The sequence below is a fragment of the Scatophagus argus genome, chromosome 3, assembly GCF_020382885.2.
Source record: "Scatophagus argus isolate fScaArg1 chromosome 3, fScaArg1.pri, whole genome shotgun sequence".
Classification (NCBI taxonomy): Eukaryota; Metazoa; Chordata; class Actinopteri; family Scatophagidae; genus Scatophagus; species Scatophagus argus.
In genome coordinates this window covers 11124665-11146155 of record NC_058495.1, presented here as the reverse complement: position 1 = coordinate 11146155, position 21491 = coordinate 11124665, and the positions used below count along the sequence as shown (strand labels likewise).

The 21491-nt window shown below is 42.4% G+C and overlaps 1 protein-coding gene across 2 annotated transcripts in view; it reads right to left on the bottom strand.

Annotated features, from left to right (window-relative positions):
• cacna2d2a (calcium channel, voltage-dependent, alpha 2/delta subunit 2a) overlaps positions 1 to 21491 on the bottom strand; it is a 138163-nt gene that overhangs the window by 42378 nt on the left and 74294 nt on the right. The window contains exons 5-6 of one of the 2 annotated variants that reach the window (XM_046383435.1): positions 11698 to 11742; positions 6198 to 6336 (exon numbers count right to left, since the gene is read on the bottom strand). In XM_046383435.1, the coding sequence (XP_046239391.1) occupies positions 6198 to 6336; positions 11698 to 11742 (184 nt within the window). The remainder of the gene's footprint in view (positions 1 to 6197; positions 6337 to 11697; positions 11743 to 21491) is intronic. The other variant, XM_046383436.1, reaches the window with a different exon arrangement.

The window sequence follows — 21491 nt, the reverse complement described above, 5'->3', positions numbered from 1 at the left end:
TGGCAGCAGCTCACACATCCACACAAAGACAAGCCAAAACAAAGTCAAAGCCTTTCCAGTAGAAAAAAAAGTGTTTTTTGCAGCTTTGGTTAAGAAAACATGCAGGAGATAATGTATAACCTAATTTGTATTATTTGCACTGTACTGAAACGGTCTGTAAGAATTTCTCTGCAACTGAAACAGCAGCGGCAACTAATTACAATTAAAAGTCGTGTGCAGGATTCCAGCAGTTTCACTCAGGAAAAGCATTTAGTACGAGTGTATTTTTCATTGAGGACCTCGGCTTTGCTAAATGGTAATCTCAGACTGTGAAAGCGGGGAGACAAATAGAAATTTCTCTGAGGAGGGATGATTATTCAATATACAGAATAAGACAGAGGGGAGAGATTTCACCGCACCTCCTGAGCGTTCCTCCACATATTTTTTCTAATTAAAAAAATAACAAACACATGAAATGTAATTTGTGAGCCTGGTGGTGAGTGAAGTGGAGTTTTGCTGTGCTGACTGTTCTAATTAGTGTGCGGGTAAATGATAGTGCCCCTTCACTGGGCACACACTATAGGGGTGGATGGGTGAGGGGCAGAGAAAGAACGATGGAGTCTGTCAAGTCAAGAATGGAGGAAATACAGCCTGCAGTGTTTATACTGTCTTTCTTCCCTTTTGATTCAACTTCAAATTCCATTTCCCTTATCCCCCCTCTCTCAATCACTCCCTTATTTTTTTTTTTTGCACTTTCACTCTTTTCCTCTTTTTTCTTTCACAAATCACTTTTGCTTTTTTTCCACACATTTAAATCTGGTTTGATGTTGAGAGGGGCTGAGTTGATCTCCAGTGTGGCGTGAGTTGGTTGACAGGGAAGCTTCCAGTGGAAGGAACCTGGGGCGTGTGAAACGAATACAAGCTGCATGTACTGTATGTGCGTGCATTCACACACACACGCGCGCACACACACACACACACAGAAAGATGACATTTTACATTTAGCTGAAGCAAGACTCAAGATTCACAGCTTAGAATTTTAAGACGACAAGTGTAGCATAGAGTAAAGTGGGAACATTCACTTATTGGAACCAGAGCATATGATTCAACAATGTAACAAGCGTAACTCTCATTACTCTCATTATCACATCCCCATCCTTTTGTGAACAGACCCGAGTCTGTCTATCTAAAGTCGCCTTTGTCCCTCCAGTACCAGGCGAGCTGACTTCTCTCCAGATCCATTTTAAAAGACTTCAGAGGTACTTTCACTCAGCTGAAACCCTGCAGATGCAAATCTTTCTCTTCTTTTCAAATCTCATATGACACTGCGTTGATTCTCTATCTGCTGTATCTGTTGCACATTAAATACACCCTATGCAATTTGCTCTTTACAAAGGTGAACAGGATGATTTTTTGCCAGAAGCTTCCCAGGGGGCATCTAACCACAGATCAGAGAGCGCAGCAACAAAATGGAAGTTAACATTCAAAGGGCAGGGAGTACAAGCTTGCTGCTGGTTTGGGTACTGATTTGGAGATTTTTTTTTCACTCTTGTTAATTAAAGTCTCATAAATAATTGAACGTTTGAGCCAACTGCCTGGCCTTCATATTGTATACACTTTACAACACTGCTGAAGTGAATAACATGACTTTTTTTTCCTATTAGCTTTTAAAGATATAATACTGGCTTTTCCCAATTAGAATGTCTAAATATGACTTGACCTTTAGTGTTTCGAGTTGTGGTGCGGAAGGAAGGTCTCAAACATGACCAAATATAGTGTGAATAAAACTTTGAAATACTACTTTGTCCACGAACATTTCTGAACTGCCTGAATCACATCAGACATTTTTTCATGGGCACTGGTGGTTGACAATAAAAGAGACTCCTAGTGGCACAAAGTAGATACTGTAGTAATGATCAATTGACTACGCCAGTGTAATGGGCGTCACTCGTAGTGATGACCCTACAGTGGAACCAAACAACTATGAAGTTCCTTTCAATTCTATGGAGTTTTAGCAACTTTCAGCTAATTGTTTTGGTTCACTCTCATCAGCCCTGTTTCCAGGTGAAGCAGCCAAGTACATTCAGCAATAAAAGCTCTAAAAAGCCAGTGCACACCACCAGTCAAGTGGCAAATGGCAGACAGATAAAGTTAGCAACTAGTTGGTGAACACAGTGGAGCATTTAGCAGCTAAGGACGCAGAAGGTTTTCTCAGGAGTTAGTGGAGCTAATGTTGTGGCCAATTGCTAACAAGTTAGCCATGACAATTTCAAAGGGAAAATAATATGTCTTTGTCGTGCAAACAGCTTTTTTTCTGCTGTCTCAAGTGGCCAAAGAAGTCATTTGCTGCAGGCTATAGGTGTACTAAAAAATATTGGGAACATGTAAAGTGAACCTAGTTTTACCATTAGTAACTTAAAGCAAACAGTATCTGAATAGAGAGAATGGGTGGTGGGTGGTGGAGGGTGGTGTGGGATGGGTTAGTTGCTCTATGCAAAACATTTAAGCTTTTTTCTTTCATCTGCACACACAGTTAGCCATTCCTTACCATTCATTTCTGACAACCAAGTTTCTCACTGTGTCTGAGTACAATAGGAAACTGACAACATGACGTTAGGCTGCTGGAAAAGGCGCCGCATGCAGCGGATTTAAACTTCAAACTGAATGAAAGGACTTCCCACACTCACTGGTGGCTTTCTTTATTCCCTGCTGGGAACAGTGGCTCCTTATTCTCATACAAACACTAATGTAGTCACACACTATCCACACATTATGAAAATGGCAGATTTGCAACCTTCTATATTTTCAATATGTTACAATGCACATGCAACTATAGAGTGACCCAATCTGGCTTAGTATGTTTTATCTGCAGTCTGAACTGTGGTCCAATTACCAGCAAGACTCTCTTCAATCTACAAAATAGTCGCAGAAGAATAAACTGTGTATTTCCTTGCTGTTTTCATCCCTATTTTTCAGTGATTACTTTAAAGATTATTCCCAGAGCCCTTCCTCAGCAATTATTCAGCAAATCCCTGCCACTTCCTCACCATTTCTGTTATGTTCACTGGGAGAATGAAACCTGTTTCCCCACTGTCAACACCACCCACATCAGTTTATTCCTTTGTGGCTATGTTGTGATGTCCATTCTGTAATAAGCAACGATAATTAGAAGAAAACTGTATGAATGTTTGACCTAAGCTAATTAGAAAGTTTGCAGACTTGGCAGCAGGAGTCAGCAGTGGGATAATGAATCATAAAATGGTTCATTACTGCGCTCAGGGAACACTCTCAATCTCAATAAACGGACATGGGGCCTAGCAGACAAATCAAACCAGGCCGCATGCACTGCCTCATTTAGCTGCTGAAAGGATCACAATAAAAAATGCTTTTTTTTTTTTTTTTTTGCTCTAAGTGGTTTCTATTATTAAAGTGTCTGTTCCCTTCACTCTCTCCTCTCACCCCTTTCTGTCTATCTTTCCTTCTATCTCAGTCCCTCTCCAAGGACACCCATTTTGCTGTGACTGGCAATTCACGCTGCCATTTTCTGGCAAACAGTCCATTTATTCTGTGTATTAACACTGTGCACAAATCAAAGAAAGCTACTCCAACAATGCCGCACACGAATACTAATAAAGAACATTTGAGAATTTCACAACTGTTGAACATTAAACTGTACTTTATACAGTGCTCAATTCTTCTTACAATTTTCCTTTTCTCTTGCCTTTCCTCTGGCCTCCCCCCTGAGGAACAAGCGCTGAATCTACCCACTCACACCGCTTCTCCTCTGCTAATCCTAAACCCACAGATATACTGCAGATCCAGACCTCTCCAGACCCAGTGGACAACAATCCGCCTACATTAGTTTCCTCAGACATCCTCTCCAAGGCACCCTGCTGGCTCCCACCGGTGGGACAAGAGCAGAACACAACACAGAGATAATAATCCCCTTTCACCGTCTCTATAAAGCAAATGTAGCTCCCATGACATGAACCTGATGTAAACGTCTGTAAGCTAAGTGAGATAAAAGAGTACCCCGCTCCTTTAGCACTGACCTACTCTGACATTGTCAAAGTCATGATGGACAGTTTAGAAAAAAGGATCAAAATTGATGCAGCAGAACCAGAGATATCATCTTTTTTACTCCACACATTCTTGTTCTTCTTTGTCAAAACCTGGGACTCACTCCCCACGATGCACCTCAACCACCGACACTTTGGTCACACAACTAATGTAGCCTAGTCCCTCCTAACATTGTCTATGTTGTATATTTGACATCTCATAATTTATGTTTCCATTATCTACACTTGCGGCTGGGATATTTGATTTGATGGCAAAACAGCTTTAACATTTGGGCAACAACATGTTTCTCAGCACTATTTATTTATTTCTAAAACGCGGCACATGTGTTCATAATGGAGTTGGAACAAAATCTGCACTTGGCAATCTCAGCACAACAGACTGCGCAATGGGAGCTAACTAAACAACATCAATAGTAAACATTTTTCACAGAGGAGAAGTGAAAAAACTAATTCCATGCACTGTACCACCCCACTCTTCCAGCCTCTACCAGGCTCAATCAACAGGCCTTTATTCTCTGACTCATATCTTCAGTCAGGGAACCAGAGCTGGCACAAAATGGCCCTGGGAACAATGTGCAGGCCTGATTGCTCTATTGTGAGTTGGCTGTGGCCTTTGACATCGCCTCCTGAACTGAGAATGTCTAATTCTGACAAGATGTGTCTGGAGACACAGCTGGAGGGCACTGTCACAGACAGGTGCCATACACAGCCTGTTCAACAAAGAAGGTGAAGAACTAGACAATAACAGAAAGGAAAAAAACTGTCACATGAAAGTGGCTGTCTCTACACGCTCTGCTTTTTGAGTCTTTAAAGAGGCAGGCAGAGAGTGTCCGAAAGGTTAGAGGTGGATAACAGAGGGAACATGCCAAGCAAAATTAGAGTCCTGGAAAGTACACATGTTCCTTTTTGTCCATTTGGCAGCTGCAAAAATGGAGAGGGGTGGTATGTCCACAGGGCAGCACAGTGCCAGGCAGGAAGGACAGGCTCCACAAGCGAGGGAGGCCATGCCCATGCAGGGCATGGTCGCACAGGGAAAAAACAAAAACAGTGTACATCTGGTGTGAGAGACTGCCTATCATCAGGAAAGAGATTAAGCTAACACACTGAGAGAGAAAGGGGGTGGGGGGGGGGGTGTCAAGCCAAAACAGAAGGCTGTCATCTATCTGCGGCCCAACGGCCTTCATGAAAACCAGGAGAAGACGTCTTTGTCCATACATGATACAGATAAAACAGCTGATAGTGAGAAACAATCTCTTTATAGGCATTACATTTTAGAAATTTGAGGGAGATGACCAATAGCGCAGAATCCAACAAAGCAAACATTTCTACATGTGCCAGGCCACATCCTACGGGATGGCATACCCAGTACATTTGTGTCTTTGCCCTGCACTTGTTTAAAATTATTCAGCACACACAAAACCCTTAAGATCCAGTGAAATGAAAAATGCATTTTCCAAGCTCTTATCCTGTGTCCTTGTTTTAAGAATTTACATTTCACTTTCATCATTACTGTAAAACACTCCTTCCTGCACCCGAAGTGGATACATAAATTACCTCAGTCATTCATGATTTGGGCAGACCCCTACCATTGTATAAAACCTCTTGTGACAAATTACTTGTGCTTAATAGCAACTAGTGAAGTGATGCCATGGGTTATGAGGTGTGTTTTAAAGCATCAGTTGGCAAAAACATTTGGATGGTTTAAACCATCTTCCACTGCAGCTTCTTATCACTGAGATTTTCCAGAAACCTGTGCCTGCTCTGCTATACCCCCTTTGAGCAATGCAATCAAATCCCTGAACAATCCCTGATTAAATCCCTCTGTAGTTGACACTTTTCCCCATTGATTCTGATTCACTTGGAAATTTGTCACATTACAGGAGCAAAAGACACTCAAATTGCTGTTTCACTGAGGTAAGATCAAACTCTGTCAGTGTTCACTCTGTTTCGTGTTAAATGCATGCATTCAAGAGCCATTTTCTATATGGTTACTGATTTGTTTTTTGTGTAACGAGTAGTTACATCACGCACATTTGTGAGGTAACTCTGAAAGTGTCTCTTTTTAAATGCGGGGGCTAATTCAGTGAACACTCTCTCCCACAGAACAGTAATAAAGAAAAAGTATTCTTGTGTACTTACAGCCTTTGTATATGTCTGTAGGAATCTGGACCGCGCTGGAAGAGTAGTTGACCTTGTTTTTAAAATTAGGATCGTCCACAAACTCCAGCTCCAAAGATGTCGAGCTCTCCAGCAGGTTCTCCTCTTCGCCATCCTCCGCCTGCAAACACACACACATGCATGTACACACAAACACACACAAATCTGAGTGAGAATACAAATAAAAATGGTTATATAAAAAAAACGGAGGAAACATGCAAATATAGTCCTGCATTCTGTCACCTCCCATATTGCGGCTTTACAGCGGCCATCTGTGGCTCTGGTACATACAGTATACCGTCTCTCTTTCTGACTCACACATAAAACCACGCAGTATTTAAATAATGTTAAGCAAAAAAAACACGGAAATTATTCTGCCTTTTGCCTGCCATCAGATTTAGGTGGTTCTCTCCCTCTCATCAGAGAACAACAGCAGGTATCAGAGCAGACGCCAAACAGAGAAACTCATTAGTACCCGAGATGAGTATCACAGACACGAGGTGCCATACAAATTAACCCCAACAATAACTGGCAACCAACACCACTTAATCACTGTTTAGTCTCCGACCCACTCAAATGATATATTCCATATGAGACTGCCTCCTCTCTCTTGCCTGCGAATGCTTTAAACAAAAAAAAAAACAACAAAACAAAAACAAACAAACAAACAAAAAAAGCAAAGACAACAACAACGTGTCAATGTTACAGATTTCTAATATGTTTTGGCACTATTGCAGTCTCTAAGCTTGGCTATTGCACAGGAGTTGAAATCCTGACGCTCATATTGCAGTAGGAAAGTGTCAGCTATGAAAGAAAGCCAGAAGATAAAGAAAAAGGAAAACTGACATTAAAGCTTTTTATCTTGATAAGTTATCAATGGCGTACAATCTGTGCCTATTCCCACAGGAGGAAGTGTTTGTGGGAAGTGAAACAAAATGGCAGTAAGATGTGACCTCCATTCTCCGGCTCAGTTTATTAACTTATTCTTGATGTGACTTTACTAAAATCTAGTTGGATGCATTTTAATAAAGCAGGTCACATTTACAGATCAACATTCAGAAATAAAAATGCAGTTGGGGTCTTTCTTCAACAAACACAACCTAATTAATGTGTATTCATGCACCAAGCTCTTTGACACAGTGCCATACAGAAGTAGCCCTCAGCGCAGTCTGGCATCATGCTTGCATCGTTCTGCTTTTATCAGTCATCTGTCATTAGCTTTCACTCGTAAACCAAAACTCACATCTGTGATCATTCCTCAAGCATTCTGACTGCAAAATTTTACTTCAAAATAAGCCTTTTGAATGCAGCGAGTAGTGTGACTCCACCACATGCTTTTAATTTTAATAAAGCAACATGGGTTAATTGGATATGACAAGATAAAAACTGTTTGTTTTTTGGAGAAATTCAATCAAAACCTCGTGTCCACAACAGAAAGTGATTGATGGGCCAACTGTAATTGACTATTAAAATGCAATTATGAGCTGCTGTCGGGATGAGTCGGGGGCTGGGGGGTGGGGTGTAGTTGTGCTCATGTCCCACCGAAAGTCAACATGAGGAGCAAGGCGGTGCAATGACAGAGATCAGGACAGATAAATGTGTACTGAGCCGACACTCGGCAAATAAGTTATTACTGGAATAGCAATTCTAAATAACTGTTAGACATGGTTTGGCCTTATCAAATCAGATGTTGAGGAGAAGCAATTTAAAACTCCAAGAGTATTTTATTCTAAATATGATATTATATAAAACATAACAAAAAAAAACAAAGAAACAAAACGAAAAAAAAAACAATGGCTGAAAAATGAAGTTCATTTATAAGTGCTGCTGAAAAGACTAGTTAAAAAAAAATAAATAAATAACTGAGCATACATATTTTTCTTTCTATATCTTATGTGTCACAACTTGGAGATTCTTCATTGTCCCACAAACTTCCTGTTAATCAGAAGACAGCTCATCTGGGTGACGTTGTGATATTTTAGTCTTAATGGAAAGGGTCCTTGAAAGACAGACTAGACATCATTTCCTTTAATTAGTTTTAGTTCTCGGATCCTGTTCAGAAAAGCCTGTTATTTTTTCTGCACCTTTGGGACCTGACCTGAGGCTGAAATCTGGCAACCGTAAGACTTAAATGGTTTGACGCTTTCCTCTTTTAATACTCTCTGTTCTTTTAAAATATCTGTGGCTAGCACTTAACCAATATAAAAACGTTAAAGCAGAGGTAATATAATCGCTTCCAATCCAAATGGATGTCTCATTTTTGACTTTGCACAAGTTATAGAAACGAGTGAATATGTACTATATATATATATCTACTTTAAGTTTCAGAATAAAATCACACAACTCTCGACATGTAAGTGTTGTCACGGTTGCGTCGCTGGAACAGAGGGCTGAACCCCAGGTGCAGAGTCACACAGTCACACAGGCAGGGAGGCAGAGGTCCAAAATAACAGTCTCTTTAATATTAACAAAACTCAAAAATCACACACTTACTGTGGCATGGGGTCATACACTAACCGAGGGCAAAAACATGGCATGACGAGACAAAACACTTCCTGGCATGAGGACAAGCACAGCGACAAGAACAAACTGACAAACGTGACTGGGAAGACGAGGACTAAATAGACAAGACAATAAGACACAGGTGCAACACATTATGGAGGAGAAAGCAATCAGGGTAAACTAAAGCAAAGATACAAGAAACAGAGACACACAGGGGAAGTGACGCTTTCAAAATAAAACAGGACATGGCGAAAACCTGGAACATAATACATGGAAACAAATACACCTGACAAGACAAACATGAAACATGACATGAGGATTAGAACCAAAAAAAAAAGACACAACCAAAAACTAACACGGCGTGACAAGTGTAATCATATAAATGAATAAAAATACACTAAAATGAACTCCTGACTACAAATGCTGTTAATTAAAATTGACAGTGGTGCTTATTTTACTTCTTGCTCTGGAAGATACACAGGGCTTTGGTCAAAAACATTAAGTCAGTGAACAAGACTTAATGATGACATAATCAAAACGGACCCTCAATTGTAAATTTTATTCAGTTTTAAGGGGTAGGTTGACTATTCATTAATAATAAAGCTGATTGGATGCAAGCTTCTCAGCAACATTAACAGTGAGGTTGAGCTGTTTGTTTATCACTCAGTCTCACGCTAATTCTGTCACTAATGTCAGGCAGGGAGGGTTTTTTTCCTTCTTTCTTCAGAAGAGCCCAATCATAATTAACTAAGGCAGCGTCTAATTAGGAGCTGAATAAATCCACACAGGAAAGACTGATTGGTTCATTTTCTTCAACCATCCACCACCTGTTTTGCTCGATTCATTACCCAATTTGTTAATTTTATCTCCCCGTTCTCAAGGTTTAATTAAAGGCTGAAGAGGCCAGAGATGACATTTTGAAGATTCTTTCAATCCTGCTTTCAGCCAACCAGGGCTAACCTGCAACATTTCATTTATGACCCTGTATCTGTGTGTGTGTGTTTAGGAAAAAGTGAGATGGAGGAAAACCGCCCTTTAATGGATTAATTTAAAGGATTACTTCAGAAAACTGTGTTGTATATACTTCAATTTAATTTTGCCTAAAAATTCCAATAATCAGACTTTTAATAATGTTTTTGATGGTTGTCCTCGAAGTCAATTACCACCTCGAGACAAGATTGAAAATCACTGGCTGAAGCAAATGTTATAATCTCTTATAAGGGACAAGGTGAGCGGGGGCTGCATTTTTTCCAGAAATACTAGTATTCTAAGTAATGGTCAATTCCATGCAGAGAGGAAGGTATTAAAGAAGCGTTGAGATTTGTGAGAGTAGTTAATACAAAGAAGGGTAAGGCTGGTAGGTAGTAATCTCTATAAACAGATATGAGCAGGCTTTGGTTCCATGCAGGTGCAGGTAAAAAGACCACATGGAGGGCAAAAGGGCAGAATGCACTGGCTGAAATGTAACCTTGGAACTCATCGGCTATTGTTTTTAACCTTATCTGTTTATAAAGTTCAACATAAATGTCGTCTTGATGTATCAGGGTACTAACTGGACAGTAGAAAATGACCAACAGAAAGAAGAGGAAGTCCTGACCTGGATAACCATTATCCCGATATCTGCCGGCTACACTGGAAGCCATGAAACACTGGTCGCTGCCCCCAGAGGCTAAATCGTCGTTACATTATAGCCGATGGGTTCCGTGATTGGGCAGGTACTTGTATGAGAGAAATAATTGTAACGTTCTTCATCCAGCACACTGGAACGAACACCAGATATGCTTCGCTTTGGCATGTGGACACTTTTGACGTAAAAATCATCACAATGCATTTTCATATCAAGGGTACAGTGACAAGAGGAAAAATGAACAGGTGTAGAGTACAGGATAAGTAACAGAGGAGAAGAGGCTTGGATAAAAAGACTGTCTGCCAGTCACTTACCTTTCTTATGAACTGAATTCTTATCATATCTCCATAATAGTATAGGATTTTCACTCCAGTGGTAAAACCATAATTGAAAGGGGTCGTCGAATCAAGGTCGCGATATGTGAGTACTGGTGGGTGACTGCTGGGGTTGCAGGGATGACGAATGACCTCTGCTTGACCTCTGCTGCTGTCTTTGGGTGGTGCAGAGTTGGTGAAGTGGGGGTCAGGAGTGTGTCACTGACTCGGCCTTAGTGTGCCATGTTAATGATGACTGATGCTCTCCAATTAGATGTGCTGACAGGCCCTAAAGCGCTGTGTCATTAATCACAGGAGTGGCGCGCACAAAGAGAAAATCACACCATGATTTATTGCTGCTCTACCTCTCTCTCTGAGTCTCTTCCCCCCTCTATCTCACACTCTCTCTGTATCTTTTTGCGCTTTGGCAATCCGGGGAGGATTCTTGCATACTTCCTCGAAACTTAATCAATCAGTGGGCACGGGCTTAGTGTGCGTGACCTGTGGTTAGGAGGAACTGCAGGCTGTAGCCAGAGTGGTGCTTGATGAGATCAGCACAAGGCATTTTCTGGAGGAAACCCAACGGTCATTCTTCTGTATCAGTGACAAATGTGATAGAAATGGTGTCCTGCTGCATGAAAGCATGATGTGATTTGTGTTTTGGTCTAAAGTGTCTTGATGGGTGCTGGGGTCAAACAGCCCCGGCAGTTCAGGTCTGCAGTGGGCACAGTTAGGGTCCGTGGGGAGGGAAAAAATTCTGGATATTAGACTGGGGAAGAATAGCTGAAGTCACGGTCGCATGCACGTTGGCCTGCCCCTGCTCTGTCACACCAGCTCACCATAAAGCAGTGTCACCTCAGTAACACACACAGACAGCCCGGGGGCCTACGACCGGGGGGAAGGGGGGCAACAACGAGGAGGCCGGGGGGTTGGGAGGGTGGGGAGTTGGAGGGGTTGCAGGAAAAGGGTGAAGTGGGTAGGACTTGGGGTTTAAGGCAGGCAGACGAGGGGAGGGGAGAGCAGTCCGTACTGTACTCACATAGTCTGAATCCGCTTTGGAATCGTAGTATGAAATGGCATTCTCCTGTGCAGAAAAGAAAAGTGAAAAGACAGGTGATGAGAGAAGATATAGCAGTGTCTATATCAGCCCCGACTCCTTGCAGTGGTGAGCTAGAGAGAGTCATGGTTATATTCCATCACACTGTTAAGCATGAGAATATAATCAGCATCACAGAACACAGGAGGAGTAGTGTGATGACAGTCATGAGAAGGTGAACAGATAGCCGTAGAGATATCGGAGGATGTAACGCATCTATTTTGCTAATAAGATGCCATGTAAGCAGCACATGTTCGAACCTGCGTTTTGAACACCGTAGGAACATTTTCATGTGTTGCAGAAAACTGTTAAAAAATGTAAGTGTGTGTGGTGCTGTGGTATGAGCTCAGATGTGACATGGAGTAAAGTGGTTAGCAGTGAGAGGAGAATAAACTCAAAATATTGCTCTCTCTCTCTCTGGGAGCCTTATCTACCTCAGCTGGCTGTGTTTTCAGTCAAGGCAAATGGCTCTCGCAGGAGGAAAGAATAAGAAAAAAGAAAAGGAAAAAGAATATACACTTATGCAATTGTGTTTCACTATTTTGCTCTAATTAGCAACTAAAGCTACCCATCACCTGCTGAAGTCCGAGATTCAGCTTCTCGCCACCAAGCACCCAGCCTTTACCCCGAAGCAAAGACCCCCATGTGAAGGCTGTTAGCCCCCCTACTGTCCTTATCTCCCATAAAGGCGGGCTGGAGGGTGGGCCAGGGCTGCATGTGGTGAGCAGCGGTCATGGGGCCTGCCTCATTATCATGAAGAGCCTGGTCGAGGACGCGCTCTCAAGGGCACCACAGTGACTGGCTTGCCCTCACTGGAGGAGCTGTGGTCATGGTCTGATGAGGGAGGATGACTGACAGAGAAAGAGGGAGTCTCCTGTACAAGTCTTACACATGACTTCACTCAGTCTGACTTATTTTCTCTCTACTTCTGTTTGTCTCTTGCTCGCTTTCACTGTTTTTCATCTCTGTCCTGCTGTCTCACACATATTCGTTCTGCATTTGTTCAGCTGATACAGGAACGAACACACACACACACACACCTATACAGCACAAGTATTCCCATTCTCTGTCAGACCTCATCTCTCTCTGAGTTCCCCTCTGTGTGAGAGTGTCTCTACACACCACGACTGGGTCTTGGCTGGCCTCCAGTGCTAATCAGGGAGTCAGTCATGAGCTCAGCTCAGTCCCTAACAACTCACCAAAGAAACACAGTATGATCAAAACTCACACCGACATCAAACATGGGGCGGACCAGCCTGGACGCAGCTTGTGTCTTTGGGTAATGAGTGGGGACAAGATAAAGGAGGAGCAGAATCTACCCCCTGACACATCTCCTCAACTTACCAGCACTCCCTCTGCCTCCCCAGCTCTGTCAGAGAGATCAGGAGTGAGGACGGAAGGAAAGGAGCTGAGTTGGGGGCGGATCACATTCAGGGACAACATTGGGTTAAGTTGGAGGGTTAGGGTGGAGGCCGAGGTCGGGGTGATATAAAGTGATAAAATGAGAGGAGAGAGATGGGTGGTGATGGTGGTGATGGTAGTGGTGGTGGGTGCAGTGGGGAAAGAGCTGCCAGGGCTAAAAATAGCTTGTGCGTCTGCAGAGAGAGAAGAGAACGAGAGAGTGAGAGAGAGACTGTGGCAGAGCAACAGTGCTGTTGTGTCTGCCAGCAGGATTGATCAAGAGCCCAGTCCTGCTTAGACTGGTCCCTCGCCTCTAAAGAGTTTACTCTCACTACTGCGGCATTACAACTCATTATTCAGGACTGCTTCCTGTAAATAAACGCTTGGTTCCTTGCACCCGAGGGACACCGTCCAGCAGCTTCACTCAAACAAATGATGCACTCAAAAAACAAACAAACAAACAAAAAACAGACCACACATTACTGAGGAGAGAGCTTAGTGAGAGGCCTAACACTGTGGCTCCCTTGCTTACACTTCATTATTGCACTCTTTAACAGAAATAATAATATAACATACAGGAAATAAATCAAAGGAAAAACCTGAATAAATCTCACATAATGATTCAGCTCCTTTAAAACAGGGCACAAGGGGTCACTGAGTTTTTGAAAACATTTAAGGCCAGCCTAACACCGGTTTGAGATTTTGGTAGGCGATATTTGACACTACCATATGAAACACAAAATGAGGATATCTTTTAGAAGAATGACGTTCATCCCACCAGTACTGAAGTTCGTAGCTCTTGGTAGCTAGTAGTGCCAAATGCTTTTCTAAGACATTTCATGCTGCTTTTTGTTTCCCTTTAATAATTTGCCATATGATATTGGTATTGTGTCTGTTTGCACAGCTGGACAGCTGTGTTTACCTAACTGTTTACCCTGTACATATCACTTACTTGCGCTCAAATTGCACCGTGTACATACAGTAAATCCTTAGAATCAGTAGCATTAGTGTTAGCACAGCAGTGCTAACTTTATTGGAACTGTTTCTTTGTATTTTGCCATTCATTATCTATTTATGGGGGCCAACAAGAGTTATAGTTGTTTACAAAAGCATACATATGATGTTTTAATGATATGACTGGGCACAGTATTGATATTTACTGGACTGAAAATAAAAGCGCTTTACAATACCAACAATTCTACTTAGTAAATTAATAATCTCTTTGTTGCAGCTTAAATTAAATAACATATAAATTGCACTTATTTGTAAAAAGTTGCAAGATGCAAACTTCTCAACAACCTCTGCCTCCAGCCACACACTGTGACACACACCGCACAGAAGAGGTGGCTCCATGTGGACGAGTCCTAGGCCACCATGACCCTCTCTGAGCAGCCCCTAGGGGAGCACGACCATCTGCTGTGGCTGGTCACAGGTCTCCACGGGATCAGGGTCTGGGTTAAACACACATCTGGTACACCACCAAAGCCAGCAACTATCCCACACTTGTCTCTCTACCAAGTCCTGCCAGCGCACACAGATTCATGTACAATACATAATCACATGCTTAAACACACACTCACATGCAGCATGTACGCACTTGTGAATGCATGTACAGAGCGAGTGCACACAAGGCCGAGCATACACACCAGATGCTCACAAAGAAACACACAAAGACTGACAAAGTCCAACTGACACAAAGTGCTATCAGTAAATTAAATCTATCATGCTGAGTGGACTAACAAATTCCAAACAGGAGACAAACACTGAGGTCAGGTGATCATCTCCAGCCCCTCCCTTACGTCAATCTCCCTCCGCTCATCTCCTACACCCCTCACACCCTTATCTCGATCTGCTTCCTCTCCCTCTCTCTATCCTCCCTTTACCCCATCTCTCCTCCTCCTCCTTCACCACCCTGTCTTATCTTCATCTTTCCTAATCTCTCTATCCTCAATACCAGCCTCCTCTCGCCAATTTCAGATTTCAGCAAAAGCAGCGGCGCGTAGGTTAGATGCCTACTGTTGCCATAGAAACCGCCCCTCTGCTCTAGATTACAATGTGACTTTGTCTCCTCGCCAGGGCTACAATGTCTGCTCGTTTTTATGTCTGACCAGATACATGCCTGCCTATCTATTGTTTGTCTGCACGGCTGTCAGTATGTCTGAGTAGGAGGCTGTTCCTCTGCCTGCCATGTTTTCTTGTCAGTGGTATGTGCTGCATGTTATTTTAATGTCACCTATTGCTTGTAGTTACACATTTAATCTTCAAACAAATCCCCTTTCAAGTGAAGGTTGGAGCCTTGAAGACCAAAAACTGCATAATATGCGAAGAGGACCTTGACAGATGATTTGTCTGGTGAAGCACAGGGCAACAATACGTGATTCAGAAATGGCTGGCACATAACACCTGTCATATGTAGGGGTAGATGTAATGACTGAGTGTGGTCGCTGAGACGAAATCTTTTGAATTTGAAACTGTGAGTTCTCTCTACGGGCTGGCTGAGACAGGTTGACATTTGAGTGTGAGACAAGCGCTCCATCATGGGTGGGGACAGATTACAGTCATATTCATATCTCCTCTGGACACCTGCTAATGATTTTATAATTACAGAACACACTCTGTGCCTCTGCCGCGCCCTGAGGTGTGCACACAAGCATTCAGAAACACACACACACACACATACACACCGTCTGTCAGGCACGCAAGTTTGCGCACATGCACGCACACACACACACACACACACACTGCATCTCTCTCCTGGCCACAATAGTCTAGCAATAATTCGTTGAACCAGTTTCCCTAATGGAAGCTGACATTATATCAAACACAATAAAGGATTTCATTTACTGCTCTTCATTAACCCACGCACATCAACCCATAAGGTACACACCGACACACACACACGCTTGCACCCACACACATATACAGCACAGTTAGTGTGAAAATGCAACCAGAACAAAGAAGGAAACGGTAAACAATTTGATTTGGCTGCAGAGAAGAACTGTTCACGTAAAGTTTGAAGCAAAGCCGTTATAGAGCCATACATTGTTCCTCCTTTTCTTATCACCACTCTATTCTCCCCTCTTGTCTCTACCCATCTCTCCCTCTGTCTTTCCATTCTCACAGCCTCCTTATATCCCATCTCTTCATGTCAAATGGTATGAAACTCAAGACGCTGTGGCGAGACCTCTCCAAACCTCCGGCCTGAGCACATATCCACACACTGCGACTTGGGTGCACACAGTTGCATTACAATTCGCATGTGTTAAGTAAGAAATGACTGACAGCCAATTTCATCTGGAGAATGATATCTACAAGAATATATACACAAGGGCGTTCATACAAGAAGGAGAGGTGTCAAAATGAAATACGGCATCAGAAGCAAATTTGTACAGCTCATTTCCTTTAGTTCATATGGTCCACCGATTTGCAAGGGTGTCAAAAGGTGAGCTCATGAAATATGCTTTTTAAACAGAGGTTAATTAATTTTAGACATGAAGAAATTTGTTAGAGATCTAAAAGCTCTTTAACCACTTTGATCTTGAATTGCAGGGTTGCCTGTGAATAAAATATGAATTCTTGTTCTTTGGTGGAATCTCTTTTTGCCTTAACGCTTATTTGTAGAAATACGGAAAAAATACAGTGCGTGGACAAAAGTTCTTTTTATTTGTACTTAAAATTATACATAATCCAACAGCTAGACAGCCTTCTACATATGGTGTTCTCCAGATAGCAGTCTGATAAACTAAACCGAATGCAGTCTAATCCAACAGCCCGGAAATCAGTAGTTCCTTCATGAAGGTTAAAATAATTAGTTATTGTTCAGTTAACTTTATGGTCATCTTGGGTGCTCTTGTTTGTAGTTTTGTTGTTTTTTTCATTCATTGAATGACACAACTCACAGGTTGAACAAGCACTGACTTTCATGAAGGCAAGTGTGTGTGTGTGTGTGTGTGTGAGTGTACAGCAAACACTAAAGACCAAAATTTGGCCATTAGAGCTCCCGTATCTGCTGTTTATTATCTTGATCTTAATGAGAATTTTTAAAAGTTAAAATGAACAAAATGTTTGAAAGCATTAAAACAGCATTCAAATTGTTCTCTGATGATATCACAATATATAACAGAGATATTAAAAATCACAAAGAATGTTGTAAACAAACCAACTCTCCAGAATTACATGTGGCTGTAAACATTTTTTAATAAATAAAAAGTTCTTTTCTTTTTTTCTTAATAATAGAGTATCTCTGAACATCAGTTGTTGCAGTCTCTTCTTCTCCCTTTGTAGTGTGTCCTTCTACACTGAAAAGTTTAATATTCCTATCCTGAGAGAAACCATTTGGCGCCTCGTCACACCACTTTACAAATAAATGCAGATGCGCTGTTTGAGGTGTCGGGCCTGAAAAATACGGCTGTTGTCTTAACCACTGAAGGTCACCAAAATGCCTCTTTATAATGTCAAGTCAATAAAGAGTCAACCAGCAAACTGGAAATTAAACTGTTGGCCTGGAAGACAGAGAGAGGGAGCGCAAGCTATTGAGCTGGAGTGAAACTCAGATAAAGGAGTGCATGACGGAGGCCTTGGGCGCGGCTGCCTCCCTCTCCCTCGCTCTCTCATTGGCATGCTCTGCATCTCCAGGCTTTTAAGCGATTAGGGAGCTGCTGAGACCATGGCGTCCAAACATAGCTCCATGCAGATGTTCATTTGTATGCCAATAAACAAATGTGCCCCCAGATTAAAGCTCCAATACACAGTGCAAATTCAGCAAAGTGAATGGTATTCTCCATGCAAATCTCAGCAATGTCTTGCTCCTCTTCAGACGGAGCACCGTGCCTCCTCGAACTGCTCACTCGCTTCAAAGGCTCTCACAAAGATGGGCAGAAACCCAAGAGATAGAAGGAGGAGTGAGGGAGGAGAGGAAGAGGGTTAAGAACTGAAGAAGAGAGATGTCCCGATTATTGTGAAATTAAAAATATGTCATTTCAAAAATATTAAGGTTACATATGTCATGGCTGGATTTCATGCCCCCAACACCCCCCCATGAATCTGCAATTTCTGTTCTTTAAACAACATGGAATCCTATTTTTTTCTTCTTTTCCTTTGTCCCTCTCTCTCTCTCTCTCTCTCTCTCTCTCTCTCACTTCTCTGCTGTGCTGTCTCTTCCTTTCAGAGTCTGACACTTCCCCTTGGTAAAAGCAGTTAAATCAGTCTGTGAATATTCCATTCCAACGATAAGGAAAGAGGGCTTTGTCCTGCTGCACTCTGGGTAATGCTGCTTTCCATTGTTGGCTGACAGGGCTCCATTGAGGAGCAGGTCTTACCGCTGATAGCATCACCACACTGCATGGACACAGTGCCAGATAAAAAGCCTATCCAACATGACACACGCATGCCAACGCCTCACAAACAAGCCCCCAATCTAATCATCAGAGGAGAAGCAGGAAAGAGGTGCTGTAACACCAAATAAAGACAAATAAGATAAACAGGCCATAGCGATATTAACGCTATCATTGGATTCCGGAGGGATTTGATAAAGCAAATGCAATTATCCACGTCTAACATTTTTACGGTATCTGTGGCCAGGGTGACCAATCACAAGCAATCTTGTACTCGCCAGTCCTCCCTGTCCAATCACATTGTAGCTCGGTATGACACCAGAGCTCTACTTATCGGAGCGAAATGTTTCCAGGTCCCATTTTTCCTGAAGGGTTGACTATAGCTTTTCTTTTCACTCATGTTTTTCAGCTATTTTACCACAGCTAGTCCATAGAGTCCTGAAAAGTCACCACCCCCTCTTTACAGGCTGACTGAGAGTGGCCAATCAACAATCAGCGCTGGCCAAAGGAAACCTGTTATTTTCGACCCCATAATCATTTCCATCAGATGCCTTGCTGGCTCTCACAATGATTTGAACATTCAAATGACAAAGGGAAGCCTGCTTTAAGATATCTGCAGACAGGCGCCAAGGACAGCAGGGACAGAACCCACCAAGCAAACACGAAACCCAAGCAGGCATCTCTCCTCTGCTACAGCATAACCAGCCTGTCACTCACAAAATGACAACCTGGCCGCTCAGACACATCACTTTTCCAGAACACCGTGGTAGACTGGAACACAAGGCAGCAAGCAGACATCAAGCAGACAAGCAGACATTTTTTTTTTTTTTTTTTTTAACGCAGACATCCTTTTTAACGGGGACCGGATAAGACAAGGTTAAGGCCATTTGTTAAGTGAGCTCAAGATGAAATCTAAAACCCAGACATTCAATTATGACAAAATAGCCCCAAATGGTCATATTTTAAAAGTTGGAACGAACACATTTGAACATTTTTCTGTCAGAAATTACAATTGATGACAACAATTAACAGATTATTAAAACTGCTGTCAGGGTTTCACGGTGGCGTAGACAGAGGAACCAAAACTTCCCCATTTGAGATGGGGTTGTCATTGTTGTTGTCATGTTTCTCATCTCTCTCTCCTCACTCCATATCTATCAACCATAATTAAAAGCGTGAAATGCCCTCCCTCAAAGATAAATTTCCTATCAATAAACCAATTTGTCACTTATGACTTAAGCTCTGAGATAATATACATATATATATATATATATATATATATATACATACATATATATCTCAGTGTCTAAAATATAAAAAATAGAAAACTATGTCTTGCATGATTGCCATCAGTGTATTTTTACCTCTCTTTTTTAATGACCTGCTCTGACCAGGAGGGCCTTTAAAATAACATTTCATGGGTGTTGGCCATGTGCTGAAATGGGAAAATCAAGGTCTGTAGCGTGGCTCGCTGGATTTCTCTGACTATTGATTCCCATCTACTGTGAGGCAGGGGGATCGATCAGTGGGATTTAGACATGGGGGCCACACTCTCAACCCTCCCTCCTGGCGAGCACGCGGCATCACAGTTGATCAAACTCCTACTGACTGAGGGCTTACTGCCACACCTGAACTTTTCTCCTTCTGTCGTCTTTTTTGCTCAGCTTTTCTCATTACCTCTTCCCATACTTTAGTGTTTCTTTCATTCTGAGTCATCTTAGACTTCACCAAATGTCCTCCCTACTCAAGTGTAGAACAGCATGAGTTTTCAAGAGGTCTCTCTTGAAGCAGCAAAGAAACATTATGGGTGAGATGAGGAGGGGGAAAAAATCACAGAGAAGGCAGTGGAGAGAAAAGAGTTGTAGCAGGGAAGAAAAACAAAAAAGGAGAAAAGGACATTTCTACCTTGGAGAACACCACTTAAACAAATTACAGTGGTCTGCAATCAAGAAGCTGAAATTACCAAACTGTTGGATCACCACAGCAACCAAAAGTCTGATCAAAGCCTTGAGCAGAACAGCAGGTGATAGGGAGCGAGGAGACAACAGAAGGACAGGAGAGATCAGGAGGAAGGAGAAGAAGCAGTCAAAATGGTGTTTGAAGGCATAATATGCAGTTATTGGTTGCTGCCTGCAGACACACCCTTAAGCAATCCTGGAGAAAGATAGTTGAGTCTAATTCCCATGTCTTCAAGTCTCCACCAACCCATCCATCCATCCATCCATTTTCTATACCGCTTATCTGTCAGGGTCATGAGGGGGCTGGAGCCTATCCCAGCCAGCTATGGGTGAGAGGCGGGGTACACCCTGGACTGGTCGCCAGTCAATTGCAGGGTTCACACACAAAGACAGGCAACCACACTTACACACACACACACACTCTCACACTCACACCTAGGGACAATGTAGAGTAGCCAATTAACCTAATGTGCATGTTTTTGGTATTGTAGGAGGAAGCCGGAGAACCCAGAGAAAACCCAGGGAGAACACATGCAAACTCTGCACAGAAGGACCCGGACCGGGACTCAGACCTGGAACCCTCTTGCTGTGAGGTGACAGTGCTAACCGCTGCACCACCCACCCAAAAAGTCTATATTTGATGACATAGGAAATGATATTCAACAAACAGCTATCTTTCTTCAGAATTGTGGATTCTCAAAAATGTTCTCCGCACAGCAAAATAATAATAAAAATAAATAAATAAATAAATGCATAAGGCAGGGTCTCTGCAGATACTGCATTTCTGCCTTAGCATTCATTCCAGATGCATCTTAGTGTTTTTAGTATAAGTAAAGCTCGGTTCAGTTTCCACTGTGGCACCCACACCATCAGATACATTTGATAGGGAAGAGGCTCTGCTAAATTGTAAACTGTGTAGGAATTTCTCTCCACACAGCCCGTCCTCATTTCTCTCCCTTCTAGTGGCGAGCAGATGGAAGTCCGTTCCATGGCTCAGGATTCAGTGATAACACTGTTTATGAGTTCCATTACGTGCTCGGCAGGC